Here is a 15,960-nt window from a genome sequence, read left to right as displayed (position 1 = left end):
AAAATATGAAAAAGGGAAAAGAGAAGAGGGGCCAGGACAGAGCTCTGGGAGATGTACAAGTTTAGCAGGCATGGTCAAGATGAAGAGAAAGCAAAGAAAACAAAAGGAGCAGACAAGTGGGAAGATAAAGTAGTGTTATGAAACCTATAAAGTAGAGGGTATTAATGAAAAGAGTGTAACTGACAGTCAAAGACTACTGATGGAAGAAAGAGTAGAAGAAAGCCCACTAAGGGAACTAAGAGAAGATTGGCCACTTTAAAGCGGGCAGTTTTGATTGAATGATGAGGTCAGAAGCCAGACTTCTGTAGAGAATTAAGAAAGAAAGTGAGAGGAAAAGAAGTGGAGATGCCTATTATAGATAGCCTTACAAGTTAGCTACAAAGTGAGGAGACATATAGGGCAATAACTAAGAGGGATGGATGAATCAAGTAAGGGTTTTTTGAAGATGAGGGAGTCATGGGCTTGTTTGCAGGAAGTAGATATTTAAATGAGAGGGTAGGGCCATTTCTATTCATAAGGAATTTACATTCTCATTTAAGGCTATTTTCTATGTATATTCTGTATGTATTCAATATGTGGGTATTTATGTGTATGTTGTCTCCCCTATTAGAATGTTAACTTGTTGTTGGAAGAGGTTGTTTATGCTTTTTTGTTCATGCTTTTTATTGGTATCCTCAGTGCTTAGCATAGAGCCTGGAACATAGTCATCACTTAATAAGTTTGCAGATGGATTGATCTTGATGGTTACAGGTGGTACATGAAGGAAGCAAGATTTGAACCTAGTCCTCTGACTCCAAAACCAGGGACCTTTGAAAAGTGTTCCTATGGAGCTTTCCAGTGTGCCGCCTCCTCCTCCTTATCTTCTTCCTTCTTTTTCTCCTCCTTCTCCTTCATCTTCATTGATTTGGTGCTTTGTGGTTTGCAAAGCACTTTACTTATATAATCTCATTTTATTCTCGCAACATCCTTGGGAAGTTGGTTCTATTATTATTTCCATTTTACAGGATGATGAAGCAGAAGTAGAGAGTGTTTAAATGACTTGCCCTGGATCATATAGAGTATCTGAGGGGAATTTGTAATTAGGTCTTCCTGACTCCATGTCCGCTGTTGTACCCAACATGCCACTCCTCTGCTCAAAACCTACCCTGTCCCTTTTCCATATAGGATAAAATGCAAATTTCTCAGCCCAGGAATTAAAGTCCTTCACAATCTGCCTTCACTTTATCTTTCTGATTTTATTTCACCTTATTCTTTCACATTTCTTGGTGTGTTGGTTGTTGTTATTCAGTCGTTTCAGCCATGTCTGACTCTTTGTGATCCCATTTGGGGTTTTCTTACCAAAGATACTGGAGAGGTTTGCCATTTTCTTCTCTAGCTCATTTTACAAATGAGGAAACTGAAGCAGGCAGGAATAAGTGACTTGCCCAGGGTCACACAGCTAGTAAGTGCCTAAAGCTGGATTTGAACTCAGGAGGATGAGCCTTCTTGACTTCAAGCTCTATCTGCTGCACCACCTATTTGCTCCTGGTATGGTTAGTATGCCCTGACAAATTGGGCTTCTCCAGACTCAGCATTCATTTCCCATTGTCGTACCTTCTCAGGGGCTGACCCTCCCTGCATAGAATGTCCTTGCTCCTCACACCTCTGACTCTTAGAATTCTTTCTTCAAGGCTCAAATTAGATGTCATATCCTATTAGAAGTCATATATCACCTTCACTAGTTGTTAGTGACCTCCTCAAACTCCTTTGCATTTATTTCTTTGGTGAGGTATTGTATCTCTTTGCTCCACCCTTAAGGAAAATGGAAGCTTTGTTAGAGCAGGGTCTATTTTTTGTTTTTGTCATTGTATCCCCATTAAACACTTAGTACAGTGTTGAATGAATGTTGGTTGAACTGAATAAACTGAAGTTTCTTGTATATTTAAACCTCCAAGTGAAAGATAAATATTAGAAAATTATGAAAAATGAGAGAAGGATTCACTTTTGAACTCTCCTATTTTCAGGAAAGCATTTCACAACTTCAATTATTTTCTGTTTTTCTACAATGTGCTTCTGGGCTTGGGAGCTTGTTTGTTCAGACTATTTGTCAGTTGTATTCTGGGAACCTGGCTAATAGCACGCATAGACAGGACGATCATGCAGAATGGTTATGAAGCTGCAGACATGGGTAAGTGTCCTTTGCCCTCGTGTTTGCAATAGTACAGTAACAGCAGTATTATGCCAATGATGAAGTGTGAAAGATTAAGTTATTCTGATGAAAACAATGATCCAAGTCCCTGATACGTGATGAAAACTGCTACTTATCTTCAGAGAGAACTGATGACTCTGAGTGCAGATGGAAGCAAACTTTTTTCACTTTTTCTTGTTTGTGTGTGTACCTTTTATTTTACAACATGTGGAAATATGTTTTGCATTTACAAGTGATATGCTTGCCTTCTCAAGGGGTGAAAGAGAGGGAAAAAAATTTGGCACTAAAATTTTTAAAATATAAATGCTAAAATTTTCAAAACTATAATTGTAATTTAATGAAATAGATAAAATACATTTTAAATCTACAAATATAAATTTTAAAACATAAATTCAAAATATAGTGTAAAAATATAAATAAAAAATATATTTTAACTAACAAGTATAATTTGTTCACACTTACATTTTGTTAACTACTTACAAGGTTATATTCATTGTTAGTAAAGAAGTAGATTGTTTGCAAATGTGTTTGTGAATGGTTTTGAAAACAAATCTACATCAGAAAGGACTTAGAAATGTTTCAGACAGAAGTTAGTCAAACCAAAGACTTGAGATCCACCTGGAGGCAGCAAAAGAGAACTGAAGGTACATGGAAGTTAACCCCATTTGGGGTTTTCTTGCCAAAGATACTGGAGACTTCTTTCTCTAGCTCATTTTACGGATGAGGAAACTGAGGCAAACAAGGTTAAGTGACTTTCCCAGGGTCACAGATGTTAGTAAATGTATGGGGTCAGATTTGAGCTCATGAGGTTGAACCCAGTACTCTATCCACAATATCACCTACCTGCCCCTAGCACATTGATGTGTCCTGACAAACTGACCTCTGTCTCAGTGTTCTATTTCCCATTGTTGTACAGAAAGGGACCCTTGTACATCGGTCAAACAGAGGGTTGATACATTTCTGGGGTCTAAGACATTGTTTTCTTGGATTCTTTTGATTCTAGGATTCCAAGCCTGGATTGGCATGCTGTTTGTGGACCATTATCATACCAACCCTGTACTCCTTGGTTTCTGCCATATCTTACTGATGGACAAAAATGAGAGGAAACTACAAAAATCTACCCCCTACTGGCACTTAAATCATTCATCTGGTAAATAATTTTTACTCTTTAATATCCACTGTGGGTAACTAGGGAATGAAATTCCCAGCATTTGGCCCATTGTGCAGTAGTTTCAAATAGGTTTTTCCTTTGCAAATGAAAAAGACCTCTCTATTTTTCTTGTAGGTCCTAGAGTTTCAGTAAAGTCCAGAACAAGATGGTTCTTGCTGTATACCCTTTTAAAAAACCCCAGGCTTACCTTGCTCAGAAAACCCAAATCAGCCTTGGGTATCAGGACTGCTACACAGACAAATTCTGTTGACGTGCTCTAAAACTGAAACTGATGCTGGAATTATTGGACAGAGGACAATACATCAGCTTTCCGGAGTTTTCCAGAGAGAGTTCAGAATGGCGGAATGCTATCAGACCACATGTAACTAGATTATCTCTGGTGAAAGCAAGTGCTGCAATTGGCTATAATCTTTCACATTGATTACATTCGGTCAAATGGTTAAAAAATTCAATACTATTTCATCACATTCAAAATCTAAAGGAATTTTGAGCAGCTAAACCCTATTGAAAAATTACTTTGACTATGTGGCACAGGATGTAGCTTTGAGGGCTCAAACTATATCAGAAATTTTTTGTCAGTGATTATTAACAAGGAAATGGGTTCCAAAACTGGCAGATTCTCCTTTATTTGGGATGAATTCTTCTCTGAGAAGTGTGACCTTGTCTCATGACAGAGTCATGGAGTCACCTGACAAGATTCCATAAAGCTCATGGATTCTATTGCTCTATTTGTAAAGCACTTAGCACAGTGCCTGGCACATAGTAGGCACATAATACATGCTTCTTCCTTTCCCTTCTCTTTCATAGCATACGCATACTCTGTATAAAATTTCTTTCATTTCTCATATATCAAGTAGGTGATGTGGATAGTTTGCTCTGAAAATAATTAGCTTGGAGGCTGCTAAAAAGTTGCTTTAGAAAAGGGAACATCACATCATTGTTTTTAGCACAATTAGTAAGACAATTGCCCTGTGTTTCAAGAAATCAGTAGTTGTTACAACTAACCTATTGAAGACACCAGCCTCTCTCCAAGCCTGGAGCTGCTATAAGGAATTTGTAGAAAGAAGCAAGGAAATCTGGGCTAGAATACTGGAAGGGGTGTATTGTGTGTGTGTGTGTATTGGAAGAAGGGGAGAAGAAGAGATCTAGGTGAGACCTCTTTAGGTAGCTCTGGAGCTCTGCTGTTCCCAGATGGCTTTCCTTGTATTTCTATTTTCTTCTGAGTTATATGTGTCCCTGGGAGAAGTCATGTGCATCAGACTGTGCAAACTGCCTGAAGGGTTTTCCCTCTTTGAAGACTACTGAGAAGTAGTAGGGAAGGGGAAAGCCTTGCTTTTAGGAAGCGTCTGTAACTAGGAAGAAATAACTTTTAATTGAAACCTAAAGAAGCAAGTTGTTTTCTTATGGTAATATCTCTTGATTTTTATTGTTCATTTTGTCAATTAATGGAAAGAAAATTATCATGCTTATTTGTTTCTTGGGTTTTGGAATCTCACTACAACAGTTGCTTTTATGCCAACTTGCACTGCAATAAAAACCACCGCAATAAAACAGAAATGACACACAAAGTTGTTTGCTATAGTTATGACAAACTTGGTAGACATTTTATATAAAAGTCTGATAACATTAAGTTCTTCAAAAGATGAATGAAAATGTAAAACTTTTTTGTTTTCTTTTTCCCGCAAGCATAAATGAGGAAGGAAGGGAGGAAGGGAGGAAGGGAGGAAGGGAGGAAGGGAGGAAGGAAGGAAGGAAGGAAGGAAGGAAGGAAGGAAGGAAGGAAGGAAGGAAGGGAGGGAGGGAGGGAGGGAGGAAGGAAGGAAGGAAGGAAGGAAGGAAGGAAGGAAGGAAGGAAGGAAGGAAGGAAGGAAGGAAGGAAGGAAGGAAGGAAGGGAGGGAGGGAGGGAGGAAGGAAGGAAACTCCCTGAGTACTTGAGCACAGAAAATGCCAAGAGATACGGATGATAACTTCTGTTGTGAGATCGATGACAATTGTCAACATCTTCTGAACTCTTCCCTATACCTTATTCTTTGCCTCTATTGAGTGCAACTCTGGTTAAAAAAAAAACAAACAAACACAAACCCTGGATTAACCAGAATATTGACACCAGGGTTCAGGAGACTCAAAATCTAGCTGAGTAGGGAAGTATAGTAGGAACCTTAGGTCTACACAGGAGTAGGATAGATTCTATGTCGAAGCATGGCAGTGAAGATAGGAAGATTCAGAGGAGAACTATAGGTAAAGACAAAGAAGGAGACAAAGCCTGAGAGTACTGAGAATTAGTGAGGGCCATGCAGAGTTGTAATTCTGAACTGCTTTTTCTCTTTCCTTTTTTATATTTCTTTCTGGGTGGGAAGCAGGCAAATATTTAAAGAACTATTATTGGAAGAGGGACTGGGCTTGTTCCCTTTGGTCATACTGGCTAGAACTAAAAGCAATAGGTAGATATTCAAGAGAGAGAGATTTAGGGAAAACTTAGTAAATATGAAAATATAAAATTTTGCATATAGTTATATAAAAGAGGATAGCTTTACAAAGTCCTATTTCGATGCAGAATCATGATAGAGAAGAGAAATTATGTTCTCCAAGGGTAGGACAGTGGGATAGATTATTTGGCAGGTTCTACTATACTGAAAAAACTTCAGACAGAGGCCCCAAGCAATAGCCTATGGATGCTGCCTGAGGATAAAAATAGCTAAACAGGAAAGTGTCATTCCCAGACAGCTGGTCACTTAGTAAGGAATTCTTTGGTTATAGGAATTCATAAAAAAAAAAGAAAAATATAAGATGGCAGCCTGTCCAGTCCCTTTCTGGCAGCAGTGACGGTGGCAGAAAGGAACACAAAGGATGCAAAAATAATGGTGCACAATGATCAGATTATCCATAAACATTAACTATTGCTCTTCTAAATCTAAAATCCTTGTCCAATGGCCAATGAAATACTTTTAGAAGAACTGAACCATGTCAATGTTGATATTCTTAATATAAATGAAATCAGAAAACACAATGGAGTTACAGGTAAATGGAAGGATGGCTTATATGCTTTCATCAAAGAGACGAAAAAAAGAGTTGACAGGTTGGCTTTATGGTACATTCTAAGACAATAGGAAACATTGTTGCATAGGAAAATATGGTCCCTTTTGTAACTAGTGACTCAAGCTTTATATTTGCATAAGACTCTTCTCATTGGTGGAAAGAAGAATTATTTGATGTATCTGTACAAGGGATAGAGTTAGTAGCAAGAGCATAGGAAGTAAAAATCCTAATTCTGGCTTTCAGTTTCAAGAAAAGACACGTGGTTCTAGAGTCTCTTCAGGGAAAGATTTCTGAGACTGACTCCAAGAGGAAGCCAAGAGGCCAAACCTCTAAAATATATCTAGTTGAGGATGATACAGCTTCTATTTTTTTAATTAATAAAAGCATTCATCAAAATAAGACTAGCAAATTATCAAAATATATTATAATATATACATATTATATAATATATATATCATGATAATATGTTATAATATATAAATATATTATAAACCTACAAAAATATACCTAACCAGTTAAACTATGGACTTCTCACTAGAATCCCTTGTCCTATTGCACCTCATACTTTACTAAACTCCCACTATCTGCCTTTTCAATTCCTACTTAGCACTGTGACTTAATGTTACTGTAAGAAGTCATGCCACCTTGCTAACTAGCTCTACTACAACAATGCATTATATCTAATGTCAACTGAGCTTAACTGCTTCATGGAACGACTTTTAGCCTTTCCAAATCGACGGATACATTGACCCAGAGTCATCGTTTTAAACTTTGTTTCTTTGCAGTCTCCTATACCACTGCTCTTCCCTCAATCTCAAAAAGCACTGCATTTCCTATTTTATTCAGAAAATAGTGGTCATCTATGCTGAGCTTTATCTTTTCCCTGTTTGACTCCTTGAAATCCCTCGCCAGAATCCTCCATTTTCTCTGTGTTTCCTCCAGTCTCTAATAAAAAATTGTCCTCATCAAGGACAGCTTCTCTACTTGACCCTATGCCTTCTTAGGTCCAGCAGGATCTTTTCCTTCAATCATTTTCCCTCTAACCTTTAATCTTTATCTTTTGGTGCCTACCCTGCTGCTTACAAATATCCCCAAGTTTCGCCCATCCCTTAAAAACTTACATTTGACTCTACTAGTCCCTTAAACTGTCATCCTATGTCTTATTCCAGAAAACTCCTAGGGAAGAAAAAACTGTTTCTATTCATGTTTTTTCTGCTTCTTCTACCCCTATTCACTTCTGTTGCTGACTTCTAACCTTACTGCTACTCTCAACTGAAACTGCTCCCTCCAAAATTTCCATAGTGATTTCATAAGAATGTAAAGTAACAGCCTTACAGAGGAAGGTACCTTAGAAGCCAATCAACCTAACAGATAAGGAAGCACAGAGATGTAAAGTGATTTATCCAAGGTCACATAGCCAGTTGTTGGTAGAGCTAGAATTCAAAACTGATTCCTGATTGCAAATCCAGAACACTTTCCACTGTGCCTCCACTCGATATACTTTTCTTACTCCTTATCCTTTTTGACCACCCTCTACCTCTGGATATTTTCTCTTTCCAGGTGTGTGTGTGTGTGTGCGTGTGTGCGTGCGTGTGTGCGTGTGTGCGTGTGTGCGCACGCGCGTATGTGTGTGTCTATGTGTATGAGAGAGACAGAGAGAGGAAAAGAGGCAGACAGACAGAAACAATGCTTCCTCTTGGTGCTCTTCTAGTTTATCTATAGTGAGTTCTTTTGGGGATATTGAAATAATGAAGAAGATACAGGCCTTTGGCTTTCTAGTGCTAAGGTTTCTTTAAACAAAGATATATACTTAGAGCAAGAATACCCACACAGGGGTGTCTATGGTATCATTCCAGCAGGTATTCAATGTGCAACTTCCTAAGCCATGGGTTTTCTGTCTCATGAAGAACACACAACCATGGTGAGGCCTGATTAGGCCAGGGATGCCATTAGGGTCTTTCCACAGGCATCTTTTATTAGTTTGTTACATATCCTTGAGCTAAGCCTGACCAATTGTAGTCACTTTTGAGGCTGGCAGCTTAGTTTTCAGACATGGGTCATTATAGTCTGCTTCCAGGAACAAATTTAATACCAAGAGAAAGAGTTTATATAATGAGGATACCCAGGGAAAATCTCTGAGATGAACCCATATTTGAGCTTTCTACACTGTTGGACTACTCAGCCCACTTTGATGGATCATCATCCAGGTCCTGTCTCCCTAACCATGGTTTATAATCAGGGTGTTGTCCTGGACTTCCTTCTGTGTGTGTGTATGTGTGTGTGTCTGTGTGTGTGTCTATGTGTGTGCCTCTGTGTGTCTGTCTCTCTCCCCCTTCCCTCCCTCTCATTAACTCAATATTTCTATAAAGATCAATTGTGAGGTGAAAGTGAGGCTGATGATTCTGTCCAGCCATGCCTCACTTATATCCAATTCACTTACAAGTCAGAGCATCACTCTCATGCTGTCATTGGTCCTCTTGGAGAATGAAGAGCAAACAATGACAAGAATTCTGCATGAAGTCATTCCACAAAGAGAAGGACTTCCAGAGCAGGGGTCGTGAGTTATACTTTGTCATACAGACTAGCATGGATAGTTCAGAGGCAAGGAGCTTCCCTCACCTGAATCAGCTTGGGTTGTCCTCAATGTATAATCTTGTTGAATAGCACCCCTGTTATGATTAAGTAAATCTCCTTTTGCTAACTGTTAAATGACCTACTAGGTTTTTATTCCACTTAATTCTAGCATTCACCATAAAATCTTGGGACTAATCTGAGTCAGGTCCAACCCAGAACAACTTTCCTAAGGAATAAATGTTGCCTCCCCCCATTGCTATGTCTCCTTAGTGGAAAAACTCCAACGCGAAATTAGTGATAAAGACCAGAGGAGTCAAATGTGCTACAAAACCAGATTAAAATATAATTGGGAAATATTTATCAAGATAAATAAAAATGCAATAGAACATAGATCATGCTAATGTGTATTTCTAAGTCAACATATGACTTAAAGAGATCCTTATGTTTGGTTTTATGGCCTCATTTCAACTTAAGATGGGCAACACTGGTGAAGGTAGATGATCCTTGACAAATGTAATAAAATAATCAGCTGGCTGGATAAGAGCCAAATAACCAAGAAGAGAAATTTGAACATCACCAGAAAAATGGAGACAGTATGCTACCATAACATTACTAAGCTGTACCAGAGTGCAGGGGTCATAACTACAGCATACCAGGTAGATTCCCAGGTGACAGAATGGCTCTATCTGAAGGTGCTTCTTCTATACCCAACATTGAAGAAATGAACTAAATGCACTGCAAGAGGGAGATTTCACACAAGTCTTCAAAGGTTAAACAGCTCAAATTTGTAGCCAAGACATGTGGCAGGTGGAAAATAGCATTTGAGCTGCCATGTATAACTAGGTGTGCTGAACATTTGAAAGTGGGCAGAGGGTGAGGAGTGAATAACATTGAACTTGGTTCTTCAGTTGTACACTCCTACAGAGAATCGAAAGTAATATGTCAAGTGTTTAGTCAACCTGTTGGGTATGAGGAATTCAACATCATAGTACCATCCTGAGTCTTCCAGACAAGGATGTATTTTAATTCAAAATTGATCCAGGTCTTCAGTCCCAGAAGAGTAGAGTTCCTGACTTTACAATTCTAGGAAAACAATTCAGGGCTAAGAGTGTCATTTGGGTAACTGGAATGTGGGAAAGAAGGCATGAAAATGAGCCTAATTCTATTTTACTCCAAAATTTTCTTGGTTTCCTTTTATTAAAAAAATTATACTATATCCTAGATTAATATTTATGGGTTCCACCAATACATTCAAGCAAAATAGCGTTCTGCAGCTAAATCAATTGGGGGAATTCTGGAATAGTTGACCTTGAAGGAACTCTCCAATTATGCATATTTATGATTAAAGTTCATCATCCTCACCTGGACAGCTCTTAGAATATTGTGACTAATTCTAATTTTTCCATGTGACACTTTTCACAACAACCCATAACTATTAATTCTGTTAGCTAGAATCCCTCTAGGGCAGCTAGGCGTCACAGTGAATAGAGTGATGGGTCTGGAGTCAGGAAGACCCTGACTTCAAATTCAGCCTTAGACAATTATTAGCTGAGTGTCCCTCAGTAAGTCACTTAATCCTCTATTTCCTCTTTTGTAAAATGAGCTGGAGAAGGAAATGACAAATCACTCAGACAAGCGTACCAAGAAAACCCTGAAAAGGGATATGAAGAGTCAGACACAACTGGAAAACAGCTAAATAACCCACAACAAAGAATCCCTCTACATAGTACTATTCAATCTATCCTCCAGCTCTACACTTTTGTACTTTCTGTTCCCCATACCTAGAATGCACTCCTTCCTCACCTCTACCTCTGCAAATCCCTGGTTTCATTTCAGAGTCAGCTCAAGCACTGCTTGAAAACATGAAATCTTTCCCAGTTCCCCCAAGATACTAAGGCACCCCCTCCCAAAACTATCTTGTCCTCATATACTCATTTGTATACATGTTTTCAGATGCATTAAAATAAGCCCCTTGAGGGCAGGGACTATTCCACTATTGTCTTTGTATCCACAACTCTTAGAACAATGTGTGATACATGCTCTGATTGACTGAAAGCTGTTTTAGCATGCAATCTCTGCCAGGTTCTATGCACTGGAAAGGATGAGGATGGTCCTAGGAACTGGCTAAGACAGTTTTCTAAGGATAATCTATGTAACTATAGAAAGATACATCCCCACTCAACAACCTGAAGACCTAGTGATAAAGTTCTTTTTTGGTCATGGCAATTTATGAAACAAAGAACAATAAGAAATGGCCATCAGTCCCGATGACCCCCCCTGCTACTACATGATGGTGACAAAAGGTGAGAAAAGAGGTAGAGGAAGCTATCAGAGCTTTTAGATAAGTAAATAAGTAAATATTTATATAAAAAATAAGCAAGGCTCAGTATTTTTACATAAATTTGACCAGTCTTATTCTAAATGCAAGATCTTTATACAATGATCAAAAAGTAGGCATATAGCTAAATTATATCCAGCTTGATATTCTTGCTATAAATGAAACCAGAAAAAAGAAAATTGTAAGAAAAAACCTCTTTGGGAAGGCAAAGAAAGAAGTGGAAAAGTGGAATTTATTGTACACTCAAAGGAATCTAGAAACATTATTTCACAGAATACTTGATCATCCTCTATTGATAAATAATGTACTGTAACAGTAACAATTTGAGGAAAGAACACTACGAAAATAATGATGGCACACACAGCATTAGTCACTGAAGACAAAGAGGTAAAAAGTTCCATCAAGAGCTTTATGAGACCCTCTAAATTAAATTAACATACACTTTGATATTTTGTGATTTCATTACAAAGGTAAAAAGAGATGAAGATGGTGAAAGTATAAGACAGAAAAATGTAGATGTAGAGAGATATAGATATGAAAGCATGGTACAGGAAGAAGAGTAAGAAAATCCAAAGACAGAGAGATTATAACAGGAGTCCCAGGTTTCTATATCATGAACACTGTTTTTAATAAAAGAATTGGTAGGTGCCAGACATGCCAAACACCAGATAACACAACAACAAATGAAATAGATTTTAACAGATCAGAAAAGATTTCTGTTTAAAGTATAAATTACCCCTGAGTTAGTTGTCTGTGTACAGTTAGACCATCAATTTATTGGAGGTAAGATTAGAAAGTGACTTTTAGAAAAAGGATGAAGAGTAGTAGTGAAAAAATATATGGAAGACAATTGAAACAACTCCGAGCTATTTAAACAATCAATTGACATTAAAATATGGAAAATTGACAAACAGAAATGGTATTGACACTGACTAGAGTAATTTTATACAGAAGTTTAAGATCTATGGAAATTGAGGGCCACAAAGAGGAGACCAAAAGATTTCAAAAATTAACTTACTCAGTCATCTGCATTATTTGTCCCAGGGAGAAAGATGTTCTCAAAGGCAATACTAGATTATAATATAAACTCAACTGTAAAATCTTAGTAGGAGTGTCAAGGTAGGCTCAGTTCTCATGTGAATGGCCTCGGGTCAGGTAAAGGTGAGGGCTTCTTGAAACCTCTGAGCTCTCATGAGGCCCCCCCAGAGAACAGCTGGGAATTGAGGAGTGAGACACAAGTTATCTCATTTTCCACCTCTTCTCAGTGAAAACTTGCTGGGGAGAGCATCCCACCCTTGAGACTGGTCCGTGGTCTGAGCACACCTTTTGTTAATTGGCTAAGGGGCTGAGAGCATGCAATCCAGGTCCACGAGCCAACTAGCAGTGGGGAGAGCTTAAATGGGGACAGGAAAGCCTGAGGGCTTGTTGTTCTTCCTTGCTCCTCGGGAGGGAGAAGGGGGCTCCCGTGAGGGGCTCCCGTGGGGAGCACTAGCCTTGCATGTTGACATGTAGCTTGTATCCGGAATAAAGCCTACACCTCTGTTTGACTCTGGAGGTCTCTTCTCTCATTTGTTTATCAGGCTGGCCATCAAAGACCTGAGAGAGGTAAGATGACCCAGGCAGCCCACGGCAATTAGGCCGGGCATAGGAGGATAAGAAATGGTTATAGATAGCATCATTTAAAGAATACAAAAATAGTGGAAGGGAAAACCAGTTTAAAGAAAACTTACTAAATCATCCAACGAAGCAACACCCTCACAAGGGTATTTAAGGACGAAAATTGAAGGAAGGCTATAGAATAAAAATGGAAAATAAATACAAAAATAATTATGAGAAACTATTTTCTCCATCAAATATAGTGTAATAATCCCATTTGAATCATACCACTACCATTCTAGATGTGTATTTAGAAGAGGTAGATATGCTATGAAAGGGAAAAAATATGGAAAAAGCAATTGGATTGGACAAAAATATTTAAAGGTGAACCGTGTTGGAGGTGACACAGTTAGGAAAGTATTGAGGGAATGCTATACAAGGTTTCTGAAGGAGAAGAACATACTAAAGTTGCATAAGCATATTGGACCTTATTATTAGTGTGGAAAAAAGGCAACCAACACATCAGGAACTGCAGATCTGTAGGCCTGCTCTCCCATGTATACAAAATCTTCATGAGTCATTACACAAATCAAGGGCATTCTCAATGAGAGTACTGATAGAAAACAAGGGGGCTTTCACAAGTGGTCTTCAACAATGGATCACATCTTTGTCAGTGTTGATAATGTAAACATCACACTGTGCGTATTGTTTGTTGATTATGGAAAAGTATTTGATTCAATCAAAGGAATTAATGAAAAGAAACACAAAGGAATGTGGCCTAGCTGTACTGTTGGGGGACAGCTCTGGACCGGGGTCCCCCGTGAGGACCGTGAGACGCCTGAGGGTCCGAACCTGCTTACGTGGCAGGCTAGCTGGTCTAGCAAGCCACGAGGTACTGGGATGGCCCTGGTAACAGGCTGGCTCCACCCACGGGGAGGCACTTGGGAGGAGCTCGCCCGCCCATGGGAGGTAAGGGGGAGGAGACAGGGGATAATAAAAGGGGATGACCATGAGAGCTGGAGAGAGGAAACGGAATAAAGCTTGCTGGCTGCAACTCCTTTCGGGTGCTCTGCCTGTTTATTCCCCTTCCCCAACAGGGAGAGGGAATTCCCTCTCCCGAACCAGGAGGAGGGCCGGAGACGTCCGAGGACCGGGGATAGGTAAGTAGAAGGCGAAGGCCCGGGAGTCGCCCTGGGCACTGTACCAGATCTAAAACTGTATTATAAAGCAGCAAGCATCAAAACTACTTGGTACTAGATCAGAAATAAGAGTGGTGGATCAGTGGAATAGGCTAGGTACACCAGACACAGTAATCAATGACTATAGGAATCTACTGTTTAATGAACTTAAAGACTCCAGCTTTTGGGATGAGAACTCACTATTTGACAAAAATTGCTGGGAAAATTGGAAAATAGGATGGCAGAAACCAGGCATAGACCAACATCTTATACTGTATAAAGAGATAAGGTCAAAATGGGTACACGATTTGGACATAAAAGGTAATTCTATGTGCAAATTGGGAGAGCAAATAATAGTTTACCTGTTGGATCAATAGAACAGGAAGAATTTATGTTCAAACAAAAGATAGAGAAGATTATGAAATGCAAAATGGATATTTTGATTACATTAAATTGAAAAGTTTTTGCACAGTTAATGTAACCAAAATTAGAAGGGAAGCAGAAAGCTGAGAAACAATTTTTACAGCCAGTATAATAGATTAAAAAAGATAAAAGCCTCATTTTGAAAATATATAGAGAACTGAGTCATTTATAAGAATACAAGTCTTTCCCCAATTGATAAATGATCAAAGGATGTGAACAGGCAGTTTTCAGAGAAAGAAATTAAAGGTGTCTACAGTCATATGAAAAAATGCTCTAAATCACTATTGATTAGAGGATGTAAATTAAAACAACTCTTAAGCACCACCTCACACTTCTCAGACTGGTTAATCTGATAAAAAAGGGAAATGATAAATGTTGGAGAACATGTGGGGAAATTGGAACACTAATGCATTGTTGATAGCGTTGCAAACTGATCCAACCATTCTGGAGAGCAATTTGGAACTATACCCAAAAGACTAACTGTGTATACCCTTTGATCCAGCAATACCACTACTAGGTCTGTTTCCTAAAGAGATCATAAAAAAAGAAAAAAGGGCCCACCTATATATACAAAAATATTTATAGCAGCTCTTTTTGTGGTGGCAAAGAATTAGAAATTGAGGGGATGTCCATCAATTGGGGAATGGCTGAACAAGTTGTGGTATATGAATGTAATGGAATACTATTGTGCTACGAGAAATGATGAGCGGGTGGATTTCAGAAAAACCTAGAAAGACTGATGCTGAGTGAAGTGAGCCAAACTAGGAGAACACTGTACACAGTAACAGCAATGTTGTGTGATGACCAACTATGACAGACTTAACTCTTCTCAGAAATACAATGATTTAAGCCAATTCCAAAAGACTCATATTGGAAAATGCAAAGCATATCCAGAGAAAGAACTATGGAGTCTGAATGCAGACTGAAGCATACTATTTTCTCTCTTTTTTCCTTCTTCATGGTTTTTCCCTTTTGTTCTGATTCTTCTTTCACAACATGGCTAATGTAGAAATACGTATACTATGATTGTACATGTACACCCAATATCAGATGGCATGCTGTCTTCAGACAAGGGCCTAGGAGGCAAGGGGAGAAAATCTAGACCTCAAAATCTTATGAAAGTGAATGCTGAAAACTAAAGATAGATAAATAAATAATTAGAAAAAGGAAAAAAAGAAAAAGTACTTGATTCAACAAAAGAAAACAGCACTTTACAGCCTTCCATACATATATCAAAAATATTCAAGATTTCTTGAAAATATATATATATTTTTAAAAACCTGTTCAAAGGAAGCTAGGTGGTGAAGTGGATAAAGCACCAGCCCTGGAGTCATGAGGACCTGAGTTCAAATCCAGCCTTAGATGTTTACTAGCTGTGTATCCCTGGGCAAGTCACTTAACCCTGATTGCTCAAAAAGAAACAAAAACAAAAAAAAAAAATAAGACCCTGTTTGA

At 38.6% G+C, this 15,960-nt stretch overlaps 1 protein-coding gene across 1 annotated transcript in view; it reads left to right on the top strand.

Moving 5' to 3' along the window:
* LOC140496668 (stimulated by retinoic acid gene 6 protein-like) overlaps positions 1-15,960 on the top strand; it is a 127,467-nt gene that overhangs the window by 80,194 nt on the left and 31,313 nt on the right. The window contains exons 16-17 of the mRNA XM_072596733.1: positions 2,004-2,167; positions 3,192-3,338. Of these exons, the coding sequence (XP_072452834.1) occupies positions 2,004-2,167; positions 3,192-3,338 (311 nt within the window). The remainder of the gene's footprint in view (positions 1-2,003; positions 2,168-3,191; positions 3,339-15,960) is intronic.

Source organism: Notamacropus eugenii, chromosome 3, assembly GCF_028372415.1.
Source record: "Notamacropus eugenii isolate mMacEug1 chromosome 3, mMacEug1.pri_v2, whole genome shotgun sequence".
Classification (NCBI taxonomy): domain Eukaryota; kingdom Metazoa; phylum Chordata; class Mammalia; order Diprotodontia; family Macropodidae; genus Notamacropus; species Notamacropus eugenii.
The sequence above is the reverse complement of the archived record's forward strand: the minus strand, read 5'-3'. Positions and strand labels throughout refer to the sequence as shown.